The sequence below is a fragment of the Anomaloglossus baeobatrachus genome, chromosome 1, assembly GCF_048569485.1.
Source record: "Anomaloglossus baeobatrachus isolate aAnoBae1 chromosome 1, aAnoBae1.hap1, whole genome shotgun sequence".
Classification (NCBI taxonomy): Eukaryota; Metazoa; Chordata; class Amphibia; order Anura; family Aromobatidae; genus Anomaloglossus; species Anomaloglossus baeobatrachus.
In genome coordinates this window covers 893554348-893580645 of record NC_134353.1, presented here as the reverse complement: position 1 = coordinate 893580645, position 26298 = coordinate 893554348, and the positions used below count along the sequence as shown (strand labels likewise).

The 26298-nt window shown below is 52.6% G+C and overlaps 1 protein-coding gene across 1 annotated transcript in view; it reads right to left on the bottom strand.

Moving 5' to 3' along the window:
* Positions 1 to 26298, bottom strand: part of C1H5orf34 (chromosome 1 C5orf34 homolog) — a 107859-nt gene that overhangs the window by 33491 nt on the left and 48070 nt on the right. The window contains exons 8-9 of the mRNA XM_075326789.1: positions 15036 to 15206; positions 12570 to 12697 (exon numbers count right to left, since the gene is read on the bottom strand). Coding sequence (XP_075182904.1) covers positions 12570 to 12697; positions 15036 to 15206 — 299 coding nt within the window. The remainder of the gene's footprint in view (positions 1 to 12569; positions 12698 to 15035; positions 15207 to 26298) is intronic.

The window sequence follows — 26298 nt, the reverse complement described above, 5'->3', positions numbered from 1 at the left end:
TTTTGAAAGAGAATGGAAAGAGCAGACACTTGGCCCTTGAGGGAGCTGAGTGCTAAACCAGCATCCAGACCAGACTGCAGGAAGGACAACAGAACTGGCAAGGAGAAGGTCATGGCTGTGACCTGGTTAGCTTCGCACCAGCGGAAATAGGCCTTCCACGTCCGGTGGTAGATGCGGGAAGAGGAAGGCTTCCGTGCCTTGATCATTGTCTGGACGACCCTTTCTGAGAATCCCGAGGAAGTTAGTACTGTGGCTTCAACAGCCATGCCGTTAAATTGAGCGACTGTGAATTCAGGTGAAGAAAAGGCCTGGACGTCTGGAAGTCCCCGCGGAACGTCGGCGAGAAGGTGCACGAGCTCTGCGTACCACGGGCGACGGGGCCAATCTGGGACCACGAGAATCACTGGAACTCCTTCCGCTTTGATCTTCTTGACTAGCTTGGGGATAAGAGGAAGCGGAGGAAAGAGGTACGGCAGAGAGAACTGCGACCAGGGGATCGCCAGGGCGTCCGTTGCGAGCGCCAGTGGATCTCTTGCTCTGGAGACGAACTGGGGCACCTTGTGATTCCACCTGGAGGACAGGAGATCCACGTCGGGGGTCCCCCACCTGGAACAGATCTGCTGGAAGATTCTGGGATTGAGGGACCATTCTCCCGCGTCGAGGCCTTCTCGGCTGAGGAAGTCGGCGGCCCAATTGTCCACACCCGGGATGTGGACCGCCGAAATCGCTGGGATGTTCTGTTCGGCCCAGTCGAGGATTTGAGATACCTCTCTCATCGCCGCTCGTCTGCGTGTTCCGCCCTGATGGTTTATGTAGGCCACGGTGGTTGCATTGTCGGACTGCACCCGAACTGGGTGTCCGTGAAGCAGAGCCTTCCAATGAAAGAGAGCCAGGCGAACTGACCTGAGTTCCAAGATGTTGATGGGAACCTTGGTTTCCGGCTCGGTCCAGCGACCCTGAACTGTGAGGTCCTGGAATGTGGCTCCCCATCCCAGCAGGCTGGCGTCTGTCGTGATGACCTACCATCGAAGTGGAAGAAATGATCTCCCTTGGAGGGTGAGGGGAGAGCATTTCCACCATTCCAATGACTCTCTGACTCGAGGAGGGATCGCAATTGGCCGATCCAGGGAGTGAAGAGACTTGTCCCATGCTGCGAGAAGGAGACTCTGAAGAGGGCGAGTATGGAATTGACTGTAGGGCACCGCTTCCATTGACGCCACCATCTTTCCGAGAATGCTCATGCAGTACCGAAGGGAGCAACGGGGTGCGCGTTGGAGCTTCCGAATCCCTCTGAGGATAGCTGAGAGCTTGTCCTTGGGCAGAAGAACCCTCGCTTGCGTGGTGTCGAATATCATGCCGAGGAATGAGATGCGTTGAGTCGGGATCAAAGATGACTTTGGTCTGTTGATCAACCAGCCGAGACGGGTTAAAGTATCCAGAGTGATGTTGAGACTGTCGCGGCACTCCGATGCCGAGGGAGCCTTGATCAAAATGTCGTCCAGATACGGAATGGCTAGAATTCCCCGGGTCCGAAGAATAGCCATGACGGTAGCCATCACCTTGGTGAAGACTCTGGGAGCTGTCGAGAGCCCGAATGGGAGAGCCGTAAACTGAAAGTGTTGCCCCTGAACCATGAAGCGTAAAAATCTCTGATGAGCTGGAAAGATTGGGATGTGGAGATAGGCGTCCTGGATGTCCACCGAGCAAAGGAACTCCCCGGGTTCCATGGACGCTATCACTGAGCGGAGAGACTCCATACGGAATCGCCGGAGACGGACCCGCCTGTTGAGGCGCTTGAGATCCAGAATGGGGCGGACTGTGCCATTCTTCTTCGGTACCACGAAGAGGTTTGAATAAAAACCCCGGAATCTGTCTTGAGGGGGGACGGGGGTGATGAGCCCAGAGTCTCGCATGGACTGGATGGCTGCGAAGAAGCCCTTGGTGAGGGAGGGATCCTTGGGGGGTTTGGACTGGACGAAGCGTGAGCCTGGGAGCGAAGAAAACTCTATCTTGTAGCCGTGAGAGACGACGTCTCGAACCCAGGCGTCGTCTATCACGGAAAGCCACGTGCTTCAGAACATGCGGAGACGACCGCCGACCCTGGATGAGGAGCCGGGGACGGGAGCCCAGTCATGCGGAGGAGAATCTGTTGGATCTGGAGCTGGAGGGCTTGGACTGCTGGCCACGGGAACGCCAGGAACGCCAGTGGGGTGTTGCCTTAAAGGAGGGCTTCCGTCTCTCCTGACGTCCTGGGGACCGCTCCCGACGTGTGTTGGTGTTGGTAGAGAATTGGCGAAAGGGGCGAAAGGGAAAAGCCCGCCGCTTTGGAGGGGCACGGGAAATCCTCTGTTGGGGGAGGAAGGTACTCTTGCCCCCCGTAGCCTCAGAGATGATCTTGTCCAGTTTTTCTCCGAAGAGTCTGGCACCAACAAAGGGAAGACTGGTGAGGGACTTTTTGGATGCTGAGTCCGCGTTCCACGCTTTAAGCCACAGGGCTCTGCGGATTGCAGTAATGTTGCCAGCTGCCAGAGCAGCGGAAGCAGATTCGAGGGACGCAGCGACTAAATATTTTCCGGCATGTGTGATCTGATCTGCCAGATCTGCCAGCTCGGGTCTGGGAGCATCAGCTAGGATACCACGCCGAAGGAGCTTTGCCCAGGCGGAGACAGCCTTGGAAACCCAGGTGGCTGCAAAGGCTGGAGTGATGGCAGAGCCGGAGGCTTCAAAGGCCGACCTGGCTAAGGATTCTATGGTCCTGTCTGAGGGATCCTTCAGGGAGGCGCCATCAGACAGCGGCAAGGTGGTGCTGGACGAGAGTCGGGAGATCGGAGGATCCACTGAAGGGGCCACTGACCACTTCTGAAGAAGTTCCGGTGGAAAGGGATAAAGGACCTGTGCCCGCTTGCGCTTCTGGAAACGCTTGTCGGGATGTTCCCACTGTCTGGAGAAAATATCCTCAAACTCCCTGTGGTTGCCAAAGCTTCTTGGCAGCTTCTTGGCTCTTTTGAAAGGGACTGATTGACTGGTAGGCGCCGGATCAACATCCTTCACCTCTAGGGTCTGATTGACAGCAATGACCAGACTGTCCATCATACCGGTCAGTTTGGATATATGTTCAGAGTCCAGATCGGAGTCAGAAACCGAGTCCTGGTCCGAATCTGGAGCTGCCGCAGAAGAGGCAGGAGACAGAGAGCGTGATGCTCTGGAGGCCATAGCGGGGCTAGGAGAGCTGGAGGATGACCCCGAGAGGGACCGCTTCCTAGACCTCCTGTGAGTTCTGCCCTACCGGGCTGGAGGCGCTACAGGCTCAGACTCGCTCTGGATCACCGGGGGGACTCCAGAGGAGGAGGCAGGCAGACGGTCTATGGCCGAGGCTAATGTCTGAGACATCTTGGTTAAGTTGTCCACGGACTGAGAGAGAGCTGAGGCCCACCAAGGCATGGGGGCCGAGTCCTCGTTACGGGCGGTGGGGGGCTCCGTAGTAGTCATGGAAGGGGTGCTACAGGCTAGGCAGGTGGAGGAAGACTGCCCTGAGGGAAACTTCTTTAGACAAGAGGTGCAGGCGAAGTGAAGCACTATGGCCTGTGGCTGAGAGCGGGTTGCTCTTGTGCTGGACATGGGACAGCAGAGAGGGGGGGGGGGGGAAAGAGAGAGAGAGAACAGAGCAGAGGATGCCAGGAGGATGGGGACTGGGGAAGGAGCTGCCTCCCAGTGGCAGAGCTTACCCAGACTCTGGCGTCCTGTGTGTGCTGATGCTGCTGTCTGAAGCCGGTGTCCTGAAGCTGCAGGCAGAGGGAGCAGAGGTGGGGGCTCCGGTGATCTGCAGGTTAGTCTGTGGGGAGCTGAACCGGAACGCTGCCGCTGCCCAGAAGCGCCTCAGGCTGTAATGGCGCTGCTGAGGAGTCCGGGCTGGGGGAGGAACGGTAAAGAGGCGCGAAAAAACGGCGCGCTGCCGGGAGCCGGGATTGGCTGAGAGCAAGGAGCGCCGGGATTGGTCAGAAAAGAGCGCGCAGAGGCTTGCAGGGAATGGCTGCTAGAGCGGGCGGGCCTGTTGAAAAGTAAGGACCCGTATGATAGGCCGGCCGGGAGGGGGCGTGGCCGGCCGGGAGCTAGGCCTGAATAGAAGCCGGGGGCTAAATTTTAAGGCTGAGACCGCAGGGGGAGCCTGGAGAACGGCGCCGAGGGCGAGAGCGGGGGCAGAGCCTGAATGAAGGGGGATCTGACCAGGGGTAAGTGCCAAGGGGCCAAATTCCTTCTTTTCCCTCTTTTTTTTTTTATGACGGAGCCCCCCATGACCCGGGACAAGGGATGGGTACCTGTCCCGACGGCTGATAGTCCTCCTGATCCTGCCCTCCTGGGAAATACCTAGGGAGACGATATCCTCCGGAGATTTTTTCGTCTCCCCTCCCTGATCAGGCCGGCTGTGGAGGGCGAGCGTGCAGGGGGAGGGGGGCAAGGACCATCCGCCTGTCCCTCTGTGCGGATGCCCCCCAAACAGTCTTGAGAGTGTTAGGGGGATAGGGTCCTGCCAGACAGACACGGAGGACAACGGAAGTGGCGGACGGACCCCACTTCTGTGCGACCGGTCTCTAGGGGGGAGAGCAGGGTGAGCTATTACACCCTGTCGCCCGACGAGCTGAGTCTGAAACGAAAAAGGGGAAAAAATTAAAAATACAAACCTAAGGGGCTGGGAGCAGCCCCAAGTGTGTCCACCTCCTATGGACACTAAGCTTAAACTGAGGAATGATTGCCAGTTGGTGGGTGTATACTGCATAGGAGGAGTTTTCCTTATTTTGCTTAGTGTCGCCTCCTAGTGGCAGCAGCATACAACCCATGGTCTCTGTGTCCCCCAATGAAGCGATAAAGAAAGAGAATTTTGTTTACTTACCGTAAATTCTTTTTCTTATAGTTCCGTATTGGGAGACCCAGACCATGGGTGTTTAGTTTCTGCCTCCGGAGGACACACAAAGTACTACACTTAAAAGTTTAGCTCCTCCCTCTGAGCTTATACACCCCCTGGTGAGCAGACCCAGCCAGTTTAGTGCAAAAGCTGAAGGAGAATAGCCACCCACAAGTAAAACAGAGCAAGAGCCGGAACAACCGGAGACTCTGTGCACGACAACAGCCGGTGATAACACGCGGAACAAGATATTGCCAACAGGCAACAGGGAGGGTGCTGGGTCTCCCAATACGGAACTAGAAGAAAAAGAATTTACGGTAAGTAAACAAAATTCTCTTTTTCTTTATCGTTCCTTTGGGAGACCCAGACCATGGGACGTTCCAAAGCAGTCCCTGGGTGGGAAATAAACAGAAAAACTAAGAAGTAGGTAGAACCTAACTTCACAAATGGGCGACAGCCTCCTGAAGGATGCGTCTGCCCAAGCTCGCATCTGCCGAAGCATGAGCATGCACTTGGTAGTGCTTCGAGAAGGTATGCAGGCTAGTCCAAGTGGCAGCCTGACAGACTTGTTGAGCCGTAGCCTGGTGCCTGACAGACTTGTTGAGCCATAGCCTAGTGCCTGAAAGCCCAAGAGGCACCGACAGCTCTGGTCGAATGTGCCTTGATCCCCGGCGGGGGAGGCACCTGAGTACTCTGGTAGGCGTCCGAAATGGTCGATCTAATCCAACGGGCTAAGGTCTGCTTAGAAGCAGGGAGGCCCTTGCGCCGCCCTGTGGTTAGCACAAAAAGAGAGATGCACCGCCTAAGCGCAGCGGTGCGAGACACATAGATCCAGAGAGCACGCACCAGATCCAGAGTATGCAGCGCTTTTTCAAAGCGATGAACAGGAACCGGACAGAAGGAAGGTAGGGTAATGTCCTGGTTAAGGTGGAAAGGAGAGACCACCTTAGGAAGAAAGTCCGGAGTCGGACGGAGAACCACCTTGTCTTGATGAAAAACTAAAAAAGGTGACTCCGAAGAGAGCGCAGCCAAATCAGAGACTCTCCTGAGGGAAGTTATGGCCACCAGAAAGGCCACTTTCTGAGAAAGACGATACAAAGAAACCTCCCTTAAGAGGCTCAAAAGGGGGTTTCTGCAAAACCGTGAGAACCAAGTTAAGGTCCCAGGGATCCAAGGGCCGCCGGTAAGGCGGAATGATGTGAGACGCGCCTTGCATGAAGGTGCGGACCTGAGCCAGCCGAGCGAGACGCCGCTGGAACAGAACTGACAGAGCTGAGACTTGTCCCTTGAGAGAGTTGAGGGACAGTCCTAGCTGCAGACCGGACTGTAGAAAAGACAGAAGGGTCGGCAAGGAAAATGGCCAAGGAGGATGGTCGGTAGAGCGACACCAAGACAGGAAAATTTTCCAAGTCCTGTGATAGATCTTAGCGGAGGAAGACTTACGGGCCCGAGTTATAGTGGAGATGACTTCAGGAGGGATACCAGAAGCCGTCAAAATCCAGGACTCAAGAGCTACGCCGTCAATTTGAGAGCCGCAGAATTCGGGCGGAAAAACGGACCTTGCGAGAGAAGGTCTGGACGGTCCGGGAGATGCCACGGCATCTCTACGGACAGATGGAGCAGGTCTGGATACCAAGCTCGCCTGGGCCAGTCCGGTGCAATGAGGATGACTCGACGGCCCTCCATTCTGATCTTGCGCAGGACTCTGGGCAAGAGAGCTAGAGGGGGAAACACGTAAGACAGACGAAACTGGGACCAGTCTTGAACCAGAGCGTCCGCGGCGAAGGCCTGAGGATCGTGGGAGCGAGCCACGTAAACAGGAACTTTGTTGTTGTGACGGGATGCCATTAGGTCCACGTCCGGAGTGCCCCATTTGCGGCAGATTGACTGAAACACTGCCGGGTGCAGGGACCACTCACCACCGTCCACGGTTTGATGGCTGAGATAATCTGCCTCCCAGTTTTCCACGCCTGGGATGTGGACTGCGGATATGGTGGACTTGGAGTCCTCCGCCCATTGAAGGATGCGTTGTACCTCCATCATTGCCAGGCGGCTGCGTGTCCCGCCTTGGTGATTGATGTAGGCAACCGCTGTCGCGTTGTCTGACTGGACTCGAATGTGCCTGCCCGCCAACAGGTGGTGAAAAGCTAGGAGAGCTAGAAGCACGGCTCTGGTCTCCAGCACATTGATTGAAAGGGCTGACTCAGACGGAGTCCAACTGCCCTGCGCTCTGTGGTGGAGACATACCGCTCCCCAGCCGGATAGACTGGCATCCGTGGTGAGAATCACCCAGGACGGGGCCAGGAAGGAGCGCCCTTGGGACAGGGAGAGGGGCCGAAGCCACCACTGAAGAGAGCTCCTGGTCCGTGGCGACAGAGCCACTAACCTGTGTAAGGAGGAAGGCCACTTGTCCCAACAGCGGAGAATGTCCAGCTGCAGGGGGCGCAGATGGAACTGGGCAAAGGGAACAGCCTCCATGGACGCCACCATTTGACCCAGCACCTGCATCAGACGCCTGAGGGTATAACGGCGGGGCCTCAGCAGAGAGCGCACCGCTAGCTGGAGAGACTGCTGTTTGACTAAGGGCAACTTCACAAGTGCCGGCAAAGTCTCGAACTGCATCCCTAGGTACGTGAGACTCTGGGTCGGAGTCAGAGTGGATTTGGGAAGATTGACAAGCCACCCGAATTGGGCTAGAGTGGCGAGAGTGAGCGAGACACTCCGCTGACAGTCTGCGCTGGATGAAGCCTTGACTAGAAGGTCGTCCTGGTAAGAAATCACTGCCAACCCCTGGAGGTGCAGAACCGCAATCACTGCTGCCATGACCTTGGTGAATACCCGAGGGGCCGTGGCTAACCCGAAGGGGAGAGCCACAAATTGGAAATGATCTTCTCCTATTGCAAAACGTAGCCAACGCTGGTGTGAAACTGCAATTGGCACATGCAGATAGGCATCTCTGATGTCGATGGATGCCAGGAAATCCCCTTGGGTCATTGAGGCAATGACTGATCGCAGAGACTCCATGCGAACGTGCCGCACCTGAACATGCTTGTTGAGAAGCTTGAGATCCAGGATGGGCCGGAAGGTACCGTCCTTTTTGGGAACTAGGAAGAGATTTGAGTAGAAACCTCTGAACCGTTCCTGGGCGGGAACTGGTACAATTACTCCGTTGGCCTGCAAGGCTGCCACGGCCTGTGAGAAGGCGGCGGCCTTGGAGCAAGGGGGAGTTGAGAGAAAAAATCTGTTTGGCGGGCTGGAAGAAAATTCTATCCTGTAGCCGTGGGAGATGATATCTCTCACCCACTGATCGGAGACGTGTTGAAACCAAGCGTCGCCAAAGTGGGAGAGCCTGCCACCGACTAAGGACGTCGCCGGAGCGGGCAGAGAGTCACGAGGAGGCTGCCTTAGTGGCAGCACCTCCTGCGGTCTTCTGTGAACGCGCTTTTGGGCGCCAGTTGGATTTCTGGTCCTTGGCTGAGTTAGCGGACGAGGCCGAGGGCTTAGAGGACGACCAGTTGGAGGAACGAAAGGATCGAAACCTCGACTGATTCCAACCCTGGGCAGGTTTCCTGGTTTTGGTTTGTGGCATGGAAGTACTCTTCCCGCCAGTAGCTTCCTTAATAATTTCATCCAGCTGTTCTCCGAACAGCCGGGACCCAGCAAAAGGGAGCCCAGCAAGGTACTTCTTAGAAGAAGCATCTGCATTCCACTCTCGAAGCCACAAGATACTGCGGATAACGAGGGAATTAGCCGAAGCCACCACAGTGCGGTGAGAAGCCTCCAGTATGGCAGACATAGCATAAGATGAAAAAGCTGAAGCTTGAGAAGTTAAGGCAACCATTTTGGGCATAGATTCCCTGGTGAGGGAATGCATCTCCTCTAGAGAAGCAGAGATGGCTTTGAGAGCCCACACTGCTGCAAAAGTCGGGGAAAACGCGGCCCCCGCAGCTTCATACACAGATTTGGCCAGAAGGTCAATCTGACGGTCAGTGGAATCCTTAAGGGAGGTGCCATCAGCCACCGACACAATGGTCCGGGCTGAGAGCCTAGACACTGGAGGGTCTACCTTTGGGGAATGAGCCCACTCCTTGACCACCTCAGGTGGAAAGGGAAAACGGTCATCAGAACCACACTTTGGATAGCGTTTGTCAGGACAGGCCCTGGGCTTGGTCACAGCGGCCTGAAAACTGGAGTGGTTAAAGAACACACTCTTTGCTCTCTTAGGCGAGGTAAACTGGTGCTTCTCTGCCAGAGAGGGTTGCTCCTCTGATACTGGCGGATTGAGATCCAGTACAGAATTAATGGAAGCAATCAAGTCACTAAGATCTGAGTCACCCTCGGACAGATCAATGGGGTACATGGAGTTAGCCTCCGAGCCCCCTGTAAAGGCATCCTCCTCATCCTGCGAGTCAGCTCTTGAATCAGAGCCGCGAGAGGAGGGAGAGGAAACCCTGCGTCTCCTCTTAGGAGGACGGGGTCTGGGCCCTGAAGATGAATCCTCTGTGAGCTCCGGTCCTAAGGGACCCTTAGCAGTAGAGGCACCCTGTGAAGGGGGCTGATGCATATTCATCAAAGTCCTGGACAGAAGTCCCATGGACTCAGCAAAAGACTGGGAGATAGACCTAGAAAAGGATTCTACCCAAGCCGGGGGTTCAGCCACAGGTGCAGGAGCAGCCTGAGAGACCACTGGGGGTGAGACTCCAGGCTGTGGCACCGCCAAGTTAGAGCAGACATCACAATGTGAATAGGTGCTCGGTTCAGGCAGCAGGAGCTTACATGCAGCGCATACAGAGTAAAGCTTTGGAGCCTTGCTCCTCGTGTGAGACATGCTGCTGGAGTGGGGGCTCTGCAAGAGAATGAACCTCAGAGACTATATACAAAGGTCCACAACCAGAGACCGGTTGTGGCTTACCAGACCGCTGGAGCGGTGTTGTGTGCCCTCCAGATCCCGAAGCCCGGACCCCCAAGCACAGCACCTCAGCAGGGATGCAGAGTGCAGACCAGCGCCGAGTGAACTCTGTCTGAAAAGATGGCCGCCGGAGCGAAGAGAGGGGGCGAGACTTGGCTTGGAGAGCGGGATCTGGAGGGCCATAGAGACCTACAGGGGAGGAGACACGCACAGCAGTGGGGAGTGTCCCTCCCCTGTGCAGAACGGCCGCCGGGAGGAGCCGAGCCTGTCCCTCTGCATGAGTGACATGCGAGGGCAGTGAACAGAAACTAGGCCTCCGGCAAAGCCGGGGCCTAAATTTGAGCGGCGAGGCCGACGCGCAGGCACCATCGGCGCGGTTCTCGGGCGACAGCTAGAGAACCCGCCGGAAATGCCAATAAATACAGTAAGCACACTCTCCCCAAACAATAAAGCACAGGGACCCCCAATATATAAACGTCTCAGGTACTTAGCTGCTGAGACGCAGGGCCAGGTCCCTGGGGAGGAGTGCTCCGGTCCAGCAGGGTCCTGAAGGGCTGCGGATGGAGACCGGTCTCCTGCCAGGCATGGAGACCGTGCTGGCTCCCACTTCAAGCCAGAGCCCAGGAGGGATGGTGAAGGAGCACGGCATATAAGGCTCCAGCCTTGGAAATCAACCTTACAACACCACCGACACAGTGGGGGTGAGAAGGGACATGCCGGGGGTCCAGACGTGAACCCGCACTTCTTCAATCTCATTCCAAAAAGGAAAAAAAAAATCACATGAGAATGCATGTGTGGATGTATGCCTCCTGAACACAAAGCGATAAACTGGCTGGGTCTGCTCACCAGGGGGTGTATAAGCTCAGAGGGAGGAGCTACACTTTTAAGTGTAGTACTTTGTGTGTCCTCCGGAGGCAGAAGCTAAACACCCATGGTCTGGGTCTCCCAAAGGAACGATAAAGAAAAAAACATTACATGCGGCGTTCCTCCCGCTGGGCAGAGTCGCCCAGCGGAAGCAACGCAGGTCCTTTTGGCACAATCAGTCATCCATACAAGTCTATGGGAAACAGCGGAATCCGTTAACGGATTCCGCTGTTTTCCAAAAGGGCGGATTGGGACGAAGGAAAAAAACGCAAGTGTGAAAGTACCCTAAAATAGCAAAGTGCTATTAAAAACAAGCATTGTTGCAATTTATCTCTTATTAAGAATGGAGAGGGGTTTTTTTTAAACTATTGTTTATAGTTCGTTGTCAAGGCTACCAGCTACTTCTGCTGTCAGAGTGGCTGGTTTCCAAGGCAAGGAGCGCGTGACACTTGCAGGTTTTATGCTTCACAGCCTGCAAGTGCCGCTCTGAGGTTGCCGGATCACTCTCTCCCGCCATCTGCACCGTCCCTGCGCTCCTACAATGGCGGCCATGCGAGCAGCATCGGAGTGCACAATTCAGACCAGCGGTGCACACTGCCCCTCCGGCCAACAAGAACCCGGTAGAAAGGGTTGTGGTGCTCTCCAAAGACAGCTTATACAAGCCCTTTAATAAATGGAAGGAGTAATAACGGAAGCATATAATGGTATACTCTGTAGACACCGCTGGCATATAAAACATGGTTTATGGGATTTTTCTGTAAACCACTGGATAGGTAATATTTGCACGATTGCAGGAGGTCCAACTACAGAAGTTCTTACTGACCCTGAGAACAGGGGTCTAGCAGTTCCCCATCTGAGACCACTCCATTAAAAGTTTAAATCTGCTCTTATAGTGATAGTGTAGAGTTTTCACACATCTTCAAAACACTTCAAGGAACTTTGATACCCAAAATATCGAGATCAGTACGGATCTCAGCACCCAGACACCAGCGATCATACTCACATAACAGATGATATATGTATGTGATAAATGTTTATGGGGAAAGCCCTTATAAAACATACATTGTGTGCAGAATTAAAAGACGCAACTTCCAAATATACTTTTACTACCAACGGTTAATGTCGCTGCCAATTTGGTTTCTAACAAGATAAAGCGATGGCACATGCACCCCACATGACAGTGCCAGATAATCATGGCTCCACGCAATAGCGTCAATGCGGATTATGGAAGCGGCCACAGCTGTGAATGGTGAACATTCATAGTTATAGGACATCAAGGTAAGAGAAGAATCCGGGGCATTACTTAGCACAATCTGTTGTGAAGTCCATCATGCACAGGTGAGAATCGGTGCTGCTCTGGGGTGTACGCTCATAGTAAAGATAATATTCCATATGAAATTGCAGAAAACGGCACTCACCATATTGTTGCTGTGCAAAGAATAGATTTATTCAGGCGTGGAGAGAGTACACGCCGGACACATCAGACGACGGCCGTTTCGCACCTACAATGTGCTTCAGCTGGTCTCTGAAACACATTGTAGGTGCGAAAACGGCCGTCGTCTGACGTGTCCGGCGTGTACTCCCTCCCCGCCGGCCCCCACACATGTAACCTCCACGCCTGAATAAATCTATTCTTTGCACAGCAACAATCTGGTGAGTGCTGTTTTCTGCAATTTCATATGGAATATTGTAGTTATAGGACAAACTGCACATTGTGTGGACTGTTGTGCCGCATCCCGGACACTGCTTAAATCTTGTATCGGCTGAAGAAGAGAACAGCTGATCAATACGGGAGCCGGGTGTCAGACCCGATGAGTCATCTGCAAGTTCTGGAGAACCCCTATAATGAAAATTAATAGGAAAGTCACATTTAAAGGACCCCTGCACATATCACACCTTGCGTATTCTCCAGGCTCTTCCATTTCTACTAGTTTTGATGATCCATTTGGAAAGCGCAAATAGCACCAACCGAACCGTCCATGAGCAGTGCCGGATGATTTTTGCGGAGCGGTGCTGTCCAGACACTAACGGAGGAAGCAAAAAAACACAAGGATTCATGGTGTAATCTAATATGTTTTATATCAGTTTATTTTTCTAATAAGACATAGGAGTAATTTCAATACAAACAGTTCAGTGCAATTATCTGTCTGTTGTAAATTCCAAGAAGTAACTGCACAACTTCCCAATATCTTATGATGTACTGACTTTACAAATAAGTATCAGACGTCTCACATAAGAACGATTTCTTCACAAGATATGAGATTACAATTTTTATGTCCTCCTAAACCCAAACTGACAAAAGCGACAATACGTCAGGCCAGGCGTCAGAGCGCTCCTAATGTAAGATAGAAAATGAAGATTCCTAAGGCTGCTTTCACACATCCGGTTTGAGCTGTGCGGCTCAATCCGGCTGTGAAACCTATGCAACGGATGTGGTGAAAACACCGCATCCTTTGCATAAGTTTTTTACATGCGGCCCGTCCGGTTTTTGCCGCTTGCGGCATGCTACTGAGCATGCGCAGTGGCAAAAAACGCATTCGGCGGCCGGATGCGGTTTTTGCCGCATCGCGCCGCATCCGGCATCCATATGGATGCATTGAGAAAAGCGCCGCATCGGCCGGATGCGGCACGATGCGTTTTTTTTTGCCGCACAAAAAAACGTGCCAGGCAACGTTCCATCCATCCGCCGCATCGGCTAAATCTGCCGCATGCGGCAAAAAAACGGACCGAACGCAAGGCCATGCGGCGCAATGCGGCACTAATTAAAGTCTATGCAGGAAAAACGCAACCGGCAGCAAAAAAAAACGGTTGCGTTTTTCCTGCAAAGTGCCGGATTGTGCCGCATAGCAAAAAACGGAGGTGTGAAAGCAGCCTAAGCCTGATATTCCAGCACATGTATCTAGCATAGTAAATTCCATATAACAAACAGGTTCTCCAGTCTGATACTAGAAATACTGTATATTACTAAAAAGGACGGGCATTCTTCCATGGGTGACAGTTCTGGTGAGCAGCAGATCCAGAAAGTGAGAGCCCTGATAAGGAACCCTGTTCTAAAGCAGCTTGTAAAACTGAGTAAAAGGAAGGGAAGTGAGCATCCAACTGCTGTATTGATATCAATGGGCTGGAGAAATTGACTGGTATGTTAGGAGTTAACTCCTCTCCTGAAATATAGCTACTGCGCACTCTCAGCCAAGATCTGAGCAGGCACTGGTGGCCAAGCTCCATGGAAACCAGCTATAAACTATGAAAGATAAAAGTTCTCATTACAGGACAATTAAATGAGATAGAAAAAGCAAGTAAGTTGCAAACCTGCTTATTCTCTTGCTGTCTAACTAAAGCAATATAATGACTTGAGAATACCCCTTTAAGTTGTGGCATTTATGGATTAGACTTGTTTTCTAGCACATCCCATAGATGCTTGAAAAACCTTGAGGTCTGGCAAATTTGGAGACAAGTCACCACTAGAGATGAGCGAACCTGAACTGTAAAGGTCGGAGTAAATGCCGAACACTGAGTGTCCAGGGTTCGAATGCAAAGGAAAAAAAAAAAGTTGTGTCCGAGTTCGGCTGCCAACAACTCAATTGAGCATTTTAGGAGATTGGGTACGCTTGGTGCGCGACCATCTCTGAAAGGCTCTTACTGGGGGTAAAAATGTTTTCGAATGCACTGTGTCCAAGAAAAAAAAAAAAACAAAACCCTGCCCTCCCTCCCTGGAAATGCTTTGTTTATCGCTGGCTGTATGTGGGTGGAGAGCCAAAGTTCCCAATCATTGACTTCCATGGTACTCGTTACTCAAGTATAGCCCATTAGGTTAGGTCCCCATTGACTTAAATGGGGTTCGGTAACACGTTCAGGTCAAGTTTGGGTCCTGAAATGAACTTTTAACTAAAGTCCAGGCCAAACCGCAGTGAATCCGAACATGTAGGGTACGCTCATCTTTAATCACCTTCTTGAGCTGTTTGCTCCTCAAACCATTCCTGAACATTTTTTACAGTGTGGCGGGGGCAGTATCCTGCCGAATGCCTCCGCTGCCATGAAAAGGTCTACTTGGCCTCTACAATGTTTAGGTAGGTGGTAACTGACCTACATGATTGCTAGGAGACAAGGAGCACTTCTCATAATGCAGGGAGCGTTAGCCACTCATGACCCGGTCACTGGTTGCCCTACATTGGGCCACTTGTATTATTTATTTGCTAACTTTTCTACATCAGAAACAACGCGCTCTCCTGCTGTTTTGGAGATGATCTGACCCACTTGTCTAGCCATCACAATTTGGTCCTCACCCTCAGATCCTTACACTCGCCTATTTCTCCTGCTATTAGACTTACTTTGATATTAGAACACATTGGCTTTGCACATTACCTCTTCATTTTTATTAAGGTTGGCAAAACCCCATATTATGTGTAGCAGAACGCCGTCCATATAGGTGGCGGACACCGCGTTATTCGAATACACTGCAAATCTTCCTTGGTTTGGGATGAAGGATTGCTGGAGCAGCAGTGGAGTGACCGCTCTGGAGTCGAGCCCAGATCCCTGGAATAAGAAATATACACAATGACAGAATGTGGCAACATACGTTTACATGCATAGTCCTGTATGATGGATATGGAAACCAGTAGGACAGGGAGTGCTGAGCACGTCTCTACATATAGACCACCAGGCCCCCACAACGTTATGTGCAGTAGATTACACCCGTGTGATCAGCAAGAATCTCCGATACTTTCTCCTTTACTTTCATACTTGTCATGTGGAGCAAACAAAGGATCAACAGCTTTGGTTGGGAATATCAGGAAGATGCTTAAAGGGGTTGTCCACTACTTTGACATTGATGGCCTATCCACCATCCCACCGATCAGCTAACCTCGGTCCCGGCGGCGGCAGCAGGCAGCCAGAAATGCTCAGTACCGGCACCGCTCAGTCTTGGCTAGGTACTGCACATCCGCCTCCAATCCTAATCAACAAAGTGGATGTGCAGTACCCAGCCGCTATCAGAAGACGGAGCAGCGCTGGAACTTTCTGGCTGCCTGCCGCCAGGACAGAGAACAGCTGATTGCCTGGGGTACGAGGTGTTGGACCCAGACCAATCAGACACTGATGACCTATCCTAAGGATAGGCCATCAACGTCAAAGTAGTGGACAACCCCTTTAACCCCCAGTGCTTAGATAACGTTCCCTGCATTTTTGGCATACGTACTCATTAATAATGTGGTGCCAAATATAATAGCTGCCTAGAATAGCAAGCAGCATGCGGTCAGTGAAGAACAGTACAGTCAAATGTGATGTCCCCTGTTCACAAGGAGGGAGGCCGAGAGGGCTGGGACATCAGTGACACCTCCGTGGACTAGAATGGCCTCAAAGAATCCTAATTTAATGATTACATACTTGTTATAGCACCTGACCGACCTCTACCCCCTCGATATCCTTCGTCCAGCACCAGTGGTCACACATGATCAGTAGTTCTGTCCCACCGTTCAGATTTCCTTGTATTTGGGTCATTTTACTATTGTGCAGACCATGCAATAAGAATCTGCAAACTAAAAGCGGCTGCTGACCAGCGCGGAGCACAGTAGATGGACATTATGGCTATGTGCCCACGGGCGCTTGTACCTGCGGATGTAAAATCCGCAGGTTTTCCACGGCACAATCCGCACAAATAAGCTCCCGTGGGCACATAGCCTATGAGTAGGACTCAATAGAACAGTAGGGGGCACAACATCCCATATGTAAAAGCAATATACACACACAGGAGCATTGTTTTTTCTTTCTTAATGATTGCAAATGGAAAATGTTTTGTCTAATCGAATATAGACAGGTCATCCCCAAATCAGCAAAGCTTTTATGCCAGAACACTGGAGAAAATGCTTTAAAAAGGGGCAAAAATTTTGCACAATGCAAAGCTGCGAAAAAAATTAAAATAATAATAATTACAATTTTTGGCGTTTTCCCGCAGGTGTGTAGCAGCCCTGACAATAAGGGGTGGAGCTGGGGAGAAGACGGCGGTGGGAATAGTTTTCCGCCAGAAATGCTACTCCAGTCTCACATTGTACAAAACTATTGTTACTTTGTAAAGTTTTCATATCATTATTCTGGAATAAAAGCATTGACAAGTCGGGGCGCAGAGTCTGGTCTGGCCACAATAATGACCCAGAGCATCGCACACATTTACCCTTTAACAAAACAAAGTGCATGTCTGAGAGCTTGGGATCATTTCCATTAGACCTCCCGCTGAGCTTTTCTATCCTGCATTTTGCATGGTGGCTAAAAGAAGGGAATTTTGTTTACTTACCGTATATTCCTTTTCTTCTAGCTCCTATTGGGAGACCCAGACAATTGGGTGTATAGCTTCTGCCTCTGGAGGCCACACAAAGTATTACACTTTAAAAAGTGTAACCCCTCCCCTCTGCCTATACACCCTCCCGTGGATCACGGGCTCCTCAGTTTTGGTGCAAAAGCAGGAAGGAGAAAACTTATAAATTGGTCTAGGGTAAATGCAATCCGAAGGATGTTCGGAGAACTGCAAACAATGAACCAAAAGAACAATTCAACATGAACAACATGTGTACACAAAAAAACAACCAGCCCGAAGGGAACAGGGGCGGGTGCTGGGTCTCCCAATAGGAGCTAGAAGAAAAGGAATTTACGGTAAGTAAACAAAATTCCCTTCTTCTTTGTCGCTCCATTGGGAGACCCAGACAATTGGGACGTCCAAGAGCAGTCCCTGGGTGGGTAAAAGAATACCTCAATAAAAAGAGCCGAAAAAACGGCCCCCTCTTACAGGTGGGCAACCGCCGCCTGAAGGACTCGCCTACCTAGACTGGCGTCTGCCGAAGCATAGGTATGCACTTGATAGTGTTTCGTGAAAGTGTGCAGACTAGACCACGTAGCTGCCTGACACACCTGCTGAGCCGTCGCCCGGTGCCGCAAAGCCCAGGACGCACCCACGGCTCTGGTAGAATGGGCTTTCAGCCCTGAAGGAAGCGGAAGCCCAGAAGAACGGTAGGCTTCGAGAATCGGTTCCTTGATCCACCGAGCCAAGGTTGACTTGGAAGCCTGCGAGCCCTTACGCTGGCCAGCGACAAGGACAAAGAGCGCATCAGAACGACGCAGGGGCGCTGTGCGAGACACGTAGAGCCGGAGTGCTCTCACAAGATCCAAAGAGTGCAAATCCTTTTCACACTGGTGAATTGGATTAGGGCAAAATGAAGGCAAGGAGATATCCTGATTGAGATGAAAAGGGGATACCACCTTAGGGAGAAATTCCGGGACCGGACGCAGAACCACCTTATCCTGGTGAAACACCAGGAAGGGGGCTTTGCATGACAGCGCTGCAAGCTCAGACACTCTCCGAAGTGATGTGACTGCCACTAGAAAGGCCACCTTCTGCGAAAGACGTGATAGAGAGACATCCCGCAGTGGCTCGAAAGGTGGTTTCTGAAGAGCCGTTAGTACCCTGTTAAGATCCCAGGGTTCCAGCGGACGCTTGTAAGGTGGGACTATGTGGCAAACTCCCTGCAGGAACATGCGGACCTGCGGAAGCCTGGCTAGGCGCTTTTGAAAAAATACGGAGAGCGCCGATACTTGGCCCTTGAGAGAGCCAAGTGACAAACCCTTGTCCATTCCGGATTGAAGGAATGAAAGAAAAGTGGGTAAGGCAAACGGCCAAGGAGTAAAACCGTTATTAGCGGACCAGGATAGGAAGATTTGCCAAGACCTATAATAGATCTTGGCGGACGTAGGCTTCCTGGCCTGTCTCATGGTGGCAATGACATCCTGAGATAACCCTGAAGACGCTAGGAGCCAGGACTCAATGGCCACACAGTCAGGTTGAGGGCCACAGAATTCAGATGGAAAAACGGGCCTTGTGACAGCAAGTCTGGGCGGTCTGGAAGCGCCCACGGTTGACCCACCGTGAGATGCCACAGATCCGGGTACCACGACCGCCTCGGCCAGTCTGGAGCGACGAGAATGGCGCGACGGCATTTGGACCTGATCTTGCGTAACACTCTGGGCAGCATCGCCAGAGGAGGAAACACATAAGGCAGTCGAAACTGCGACCAATCCTGAACTAACACGTCCGCCGCCAGAGCTCTGTGATCCTGAGACCGTGCCATGAATGCCGGGACTTTGTTGTTGTGCCGTGACGCCATGAGATCGACGTCCGGCGTTCCCCAGCAGCGACAGATCTCTCGAAACACGTCCGGGTGCAGAGACCATTCCCCCGCATCCATGCCCTGATGACTGAGAAAATCTGCTTCCCAGTTTTCTACGCCCGGGATGTGAACTGCGGAGATGGTGGAGGCTGTGGCTTCCACCCACTGCAGAATCCGTCGGACTTCCTGGAAGGCTTGACGACTGCGAGTGCCGCCTTGGTGGTTGATGTATGCGATGGCAGTGGCGTTGTCCGACTGTATGCGGATCTGTCTGCCCTCCAGCCACCGATGAAAAGCCAATAGGGCTAGATACACTGCCCTTATCTCCAGAATATTGATCTGAAGGTATGACTCTATCGGAGTCCAGGTTCCCTGAGCCCTGTGGTGGAGAAAAACCGCTCCCCACCCTGACAGGCTCGCGTCCGTGGTGACCACAGCCCAGGTTGGGGGTAGGAAGGATTTTCCCCGCGATAGAGAATTGGGAAGGAGCCACCACTGAAGTGACGTCTTGGTTGCAAGGGAAAGAGAGACGTTCCTGTCGAGGGAAGCCGACCTCCTGTCCCATTTGCGGAGAATGTCCCATTGGAGTGGCCGAAGATGGAATTGCGCGAACGGGACTGCCTCTATAGCTGCCACCATCTTCCCCAGGAAGTGCATGAGGCGCCTTAAGGGGTGTGACTGACTCCGAAGAAGGGATTGCACCCTTGCCTGCAGAGAAAGCTGTTTGTCGCTCGGAAGCTTGACTAACGCTTGCTGGGTATGAAACTCCATCCCAAGGTACGTCAGTGATTGGGTCGGTGTCAATTTGGATTTCGGGAAGTTGATGATCCACCCGAACCGCTGGAGAGTCGCCAGAGCGACAGATAGACTTTGTTGACACGCCACCCGAGACGGGGCCCTGACTAGGAGATCGTCCAAGTAGGGAATCACCGAGTGGCCCTGAGAATGCAGGACCGCCACAACGGATGCCATGACTTTGGTGAAAACCCGTGGTGCTGTCGCCAAGCCGAAAGGCAATGCCACGAACTGGAGGTGTTCGTCCCCGATGGCGAAACGCAGGAAACGTTGATGCTCGGGTGCGATCGGTATATGGAGATAAGCATCCTTGATGTCGATCGATGCTAGGAAGTCTCCTTGTGACATTGAGGCGATGACCGAGCGGAGGGATTCCATCCGGAACCGTCTGGTTCTCACATGTCTGTTGAGTAGCTTGAGGTCCAGAACGGGACGGAATGACCCGTCCTTTTTTGGCACCACGAACAAGTTGGAGTAAAATCCGCGACCACGTTCCTGAAGGGGAACGGGGATCACAACTCCTTCCATCTTTAGAGCGGCTACTGCCTGAAAAAGTGCGTCGGCCTGAGCGGGGGGCGGAGAGGTTCTGAAGAAGCGAGCCGCACGACGAGAGCTGAACTCTATCCTGTAACCATGAGACAGAATGTCTCTCACCCATCGGTCTTGAACGTGTGGCCACCAGGCGTCGCCAAAGCGGGAGAGCCTGCCACCGACCGAGGATGTGGCTAGGGGAGGCCGAGAGTCATGAGGAGGCCGTCTTGGAGGCAGTGCCTCCTGCGGCCTTTTGGGGGCGTGACTTGGACCGCCACGCATAGGAGTTCCTCTGGCCTTTCTCCGGCCTGTTGGACGAAGAGGATTGGGACTTGGCGGAGGGACGAAAGGACCGAAATCTCGATTGAACCTTTCTCTGTTGAGGTCCCTTAGGTTTGGCCTGGGGTAAGGAGGAATCCTTTCCTTTGGATTCCTTAATAATCTCATCCAATCATTCGCCAAACAAATGGTCGCCAGAAAACGGCAAACCGGTTAAGAACCTCTTGGAAGCCGAGTCTGCCTTCCATTCGCGCAGCCACATGGCCCTGCGGACTGCAGAGTTAGCGGATGCTACAGCTGTACGGCTAGCAGAGTCCAGGACGGCGTTCATGGCGTAGGATGAAAAGGCTGACGCCTGAGAGGTCAAAAGACGCAACTTGCGGAGCAGAATTACGTGTGACAGCATTAATCTCAGTCAGACAAGCCGAGATAGCTTGGAGCGTGAGGAAGTCGGGGAAGATTCCCAGCGAGCCCGCTTAGCCGGTCTAGGACTGTGGTCCGGTCAGGAGTCCTCCACCTGAGACCTAGGGGCCAACCTGGGAGCGCGCTGCGGCGCGGACCGAGAGGGGCCTGGAGGCGACGAGCCAACAGGGGCCGGGGCCTGTGAAAGGACCGGTCTGGACTGCAAAGCCTCTAGCAGCTTAGAAGACCATTTGTCCATAGACTGAGCCATGGATTGAGAAAGTGACTCAGAGTTTCTCAGCAAAAGAGGCGAACTCTGTCCCTGCAGCCTGGACAGGGGGAGCAGGGGGGTCTACATGAGCCGAGGGGCCCACTAGTGTCCGAGGCTCCGGCTGAGCAAGCGAAACAGGGGTCGAGCATTGCTCACAGTGAGGGTAGGTGGAACCCGCAGGTAACAAAGCCCCACAAGAGGTACAGGCCGCAAAAAAACCCTGTGCCTTAACAGCTTTGCTCCTTGTGGACGACATGCTGTTGTCTCCTAGGAGAGTGATCACTGAGGGTATATGGGAAAGGGGTATACAGCCCGACCGAACAGATATTATATATAGATATAGATATATATATATATATATATATATATATATATATATATATATATATATATATATATATATATATATATATATATATATATATATATATATATATATATATATATATATATATATATATATATATATATATATATATATATATATATATATATATACGTATCTATTCCGGCACCCTAGGGGGACCAGCACCGGGTGACCGGTGTGGCTTACCGACCGCTAACAAGCGGAGTGTGTCCCCCAGATTTCCTGCCTTAGATCCCCCGGAGCTGCAGAGCTGTTCAATGAGAATCCTCCACTGGCAGAATGCCAAAAAATGGCTGCCGGGCTGCCGGAGCTCTCAGGGGAGGAGTGGAGCCGTGGGCGGCGCCAGGAAAGTGCGGGAATCTGGGGTCCCCACAGTGATCAGTGAGGGGGGAGGAAAACATGCAGGATGCTCCAGCCCTCACATCCGACGTCAGGTCGGTAATCCCGCCCTTACCCCTGACAGGCAGGCCCGGGGGCGGGATTTTTGCGACTAGGCCGCGATGAAGCCGGGGACTAAATTTGAGACCGCGCCCGACAAGCAGGCATGGTCGGCGCGGAAGTCCACCGGCCTTCTCAATTCAGCAGCTGCCGCGGCTTCCGGGAAAAGAAGGGAATTTTGTTTACTTACCGTAAATTCCTTTTCTTCTAGCTCCAATTGGGAGACCCAGAGAATTGGGTGTATAGCTACTGCCTCCGGAGGCCACACAAAGTACTACACTTAAAAGTGTAAGGCCCCTCCCCTTCTGGCTATACACCCCCCCGTGGGATCACGGGCTCCTCAGTTTTAGTGCAAAAGCAAGAAGGAGGAAAGCCAATAACTGTTTTAAAGACAAATTCAACCCGAGAAACAACCTCGGAGAACTGAACTGTTCAACATGAACAACATGTGCACCCGAAAAAAACAAACTTCCTAAGAAAACAGGGCGGGTGCTGGGTCTCCCAATTGGAGCTAGAAGAAAAGGAATTTACGGTAAGTAAACAAAATTCCCTTCTTCTTTGGCGCTCCTAATTGGGAGACCCAGACAATTGGGACGTCCAAAAGCAGTCCCTGGGTGGGTAAAAGAATACCTCGTGATAGGGCCGTCAAACGGCCCTTTCCTACAGGTGAGCCACCGCCGCCTGAAGGACTTGTCTACCTAGGCCGGCATCCGCCGAAGCGTAGGTATGCACCTGATAATGCTTGGTAAAAGTGTGCAGACTCGACCAGGTAGCCGCTTGGCACACCTGCTGAGCCGTAGCCTGGTGCCGTAATGCCCAGGACGCACCCACGGCTCTGGTAGAATGGGCCTTCAGTCCTGATGGAATCGGAAGCCCAGCAGAACGGTAGGTGTGAAGAATTGGTTCCTTGATCCACCGCGCAAGGGTGGATTTGGAAGCTTGCGACCCTTTACGCTGACCAGCGACAAGGACCAAGAGTGCATCCGAGCGGCGCAGAGGCGCCGTGCGGGAAATGTAGATCCTGAGTGCTCTCACCAGATCCAATAAATGCAAACCCTTTTCAAATTGGTGAACTGGATGCGGACACAAAGACGGTAAAGTGATATCTTGATTGAGATGAAAGGAAGATACCACCTTGGGAAGAAATTCTGGAATTGGACGCAGAACTACCTTGTCCTGGTGAAACACCAGGAATGGAGATCTGCATGATAACGCCGCCAGCTCGGACACTCTCCGAAGAGACGAGATCGCCACTAGAAAGGCCACTTTCTGTGAAAGACGAGAAAGGGAAACCTCCTTCATAGGCTCGAAAGGCGGCTTCTGGAGAGCAATTAGAACCTTGTTCAGGTCCCAGGGCTCCAACGGCCGCTTGTAAGGGGGGACGATATGACAAACCCCTTGCAGGAACGTGCGTACCTGAGGAAGTCGCGCCAGGCGTTTCTGAAAAAATACGGATAGCGCGGAGACCTGACCCTTAAGGGAGCCAAGTGACAAACCTTTTTCCAACCCAGACTGCAGGAAGGAAAGAAAAGTAGGCAATGCAAAAGGCCAGGGAGAAACTCCCTGAGCAGAGCACCAAGATAGGAATATCCTCCACGTCCTGTGGTAGATCTTGGCGGAGGATGGCTTCCTAGCCTGTCTCATGGTGGCAACCACTTCATGAGATAAACCTGAGGCCGCTAGGATCCAGGACTCAATGGCCACACAGTCAGGTTCAGGGCCGCAGAATTCAGATGGAAAAACGGCCCTTGAGACAGCAAGTCTGGACGGTCTGGTAGTGCCCACGGATGGCCTACCGTGAGGTGCCACAGATCCGGGTACCACGACCTCCTTGGCCAGTCTGGAGCGACGAGAATGGCGCGGCGGCAGTCGGACCTGATTTTGCGGAGCACTCTGGGCAACAATGCCAGAGGTGGGAACACATACGGTAGCCGGAACTGCGACCAATCTTGAACTAAGGCGTCTGCCGCCAGAGCTCGGTGATCGTGAGACCGTGCCATGAAAACCGGGACCTTGTTGTTGTGCCGTGACGCCATCAGGTCGACGTCCGGCATCCCCCAGCGGCGACTGATCTCCTGAAACACGTCCGGGTGAAGAGACCATTCCCCTGCGTCCATGCCCTGGCGACTGAGAAAGTCTGCTTCCCAGTTTTCTACGCCTGGGATGTGAACTGCGGATATGGTGGATGCCGTGTCTTCCACCCACGACAGAATCCGCCGGACTTCCCGGAAGGCTTGCCGACTGCGCGTTCCCCCTTGGTGGTTGATGTATGCCACCGCTGTGGAGTTATCCGACTGAATTCGGATCTGCTTGCCTTCCAGCCACTGTTGGAAGGCTTGTAGGGCAAGATAGACTGCTCTGATCTCCAGAACATTGATCTGAAGGGTGGACTCTTTCCGAGTCCACGTACCTTGAGCCCTGTGGTGGAGAAACACTGCTCCCCACCCTGATAGACTCGCATCTGTCGTGACCACCGCCCAGGATGGGGGTAGAAACGACTTTCCTTTTGACAATGAGGTGGGAAGAAGCCACCACTGGAGAGATTCCTTGGCTACCTGAGAGAGGGAGACCTCCCTGTCGAGGGACGTCGACTTCCCGTCCCATTGGCGGAGAATGTCCCATTGTAGTGGACGCAGATGAAACTGCGCAAAAGGAACTGCTTCCATTGCCGCTACCATCTTCCCTAGGAAGTGCATGAGGCGCCTCAAGGGGTGCGACTGGCCCTGAAGGAGGGATTGCACCCCTGTCTGCAGCGAGCACTGTTTATCCAGTGGAAGTTTCACTATCGCTGAGAGAGTATGAAACTCCATGCCAAGATATGTTAGTGATTGGGTCGGGGTTAGATTTGACTTTGAAAAGTTGATAATCCACCCGAAACTCTGGAGAGTCTTCAGTGCCACGTTCAGGCTGTGTTGGCATGCCTCTTGAGAGGGTGCCTTGATAAGTAGATTGTCCAAATACGGGATCACAGAGTGACCTTGCGAGTGCAGGACTGCTACTACTGCTGCCATGACCTTGGTGAAGACCCGAGGGGCTGTCGCCAGCCCGAAAGGTAGAGCTACGAACTGCAGGTGTTCGCTTCCTATAACGAAGCGTAGAAAACGCTGATGCTCTGGCGCAATTGGCACGTGGAGATAAGCATCTTTGATGTCTATTGATGCTAGGAAATCTCCTTGAGACATTGAGGAGATAACGGAGCGGAGAGATTCCATCCGGAACCTCCTGGTTTTTACGTGTTTGTTGAGTAGCTTTAGATCCAGGACGGGACGGAACGACCCGTCTTTCTTTGGCACCACAAACAAAGTGGAGTAAAAACCGTGACCTTGTTCCTGAAGAGGAACGGAAGTCACCACTCCTTCCGCCTTTAGAGCGGACACCGCTTGCAGCAGAGCATCGGCTCGGTCGGGCGGTGGAGAAGTTCTGAAGAAGCGAGTTGGAGGACGAGAGCTGAACTCTATCCTGTACCCGTGAGACAGAATGTCTCTCACCCAACGGTCTTTGACCTGTGACAGCCAAATGTCGCCAAAGCGGGAGAGCCTGCCACCGACCGAGGATTCGGAGAGAGGAGGCTGAGAGTCATGAGGAAGCCGTCTTGGTAACGGTTCTTCCGGCTGGCTTTTTTGGGCGTGATTGAGTCCGCCAAGAATCTGAGCCCCTCTGATCCTTTTGAGTCCTTTTGGACGAGTAGAATTGGGACCTGCCTGAGCCTCGAAAGGACCGAAAACCAGACTGTCCCCTCCTCTGTTGGGGTTTGTTTTGTCTGGGCTGAGGTAAGGATGAATCCTTACCCTTGGAGTGTTTAATGATTTCATCCAAACGCTCACCAAACAATCGGTCACGAGAAAAAGGCAAACTGGTTAAGCACTTCTTGGAAGAAGAATCTGCCTTTCATTCTCTCAACCACAGGGCTCTGCGTAAAACCACGGAGTTGGCTGACGCCACCGCCGTACGGCTCGTAGAGTCTAGGACAGCATTAATCGCGTAAGACGCGAATGCAGACATTTGAGAGGTCAAGGTTGCCACCTGCGGAGCAGATGTACGTGTGACCGTGTCGACCTGTGTAAGCCCAGCTGAAATAGCTTGGAGTGCCCATACGGCTGCAAATGCTTTTAACCAGAGCTCCATCTGTCTGTCAGTGGCATCTTTAAGTGCCGCCCCATCTTCCACTGCAACTAGAGATCTGGCTGCAAGCCTGGAGATTGGAGGGTCCACCTTGGGACACTGTGTCCAGCCCTTGACCACGTCAGGGGGAAAAGGATAGCGTGTATCTTTAAGCCGTTTGGAAAAACGCTTATCTGGATAAGCGTGGTGTTTCTGGATTGCGTCTCTAAAGTCAGAGTGGTCCAGAAAAGTGCTTAATTTACGCTTGGGATACCTGAAATGGAATTTCTC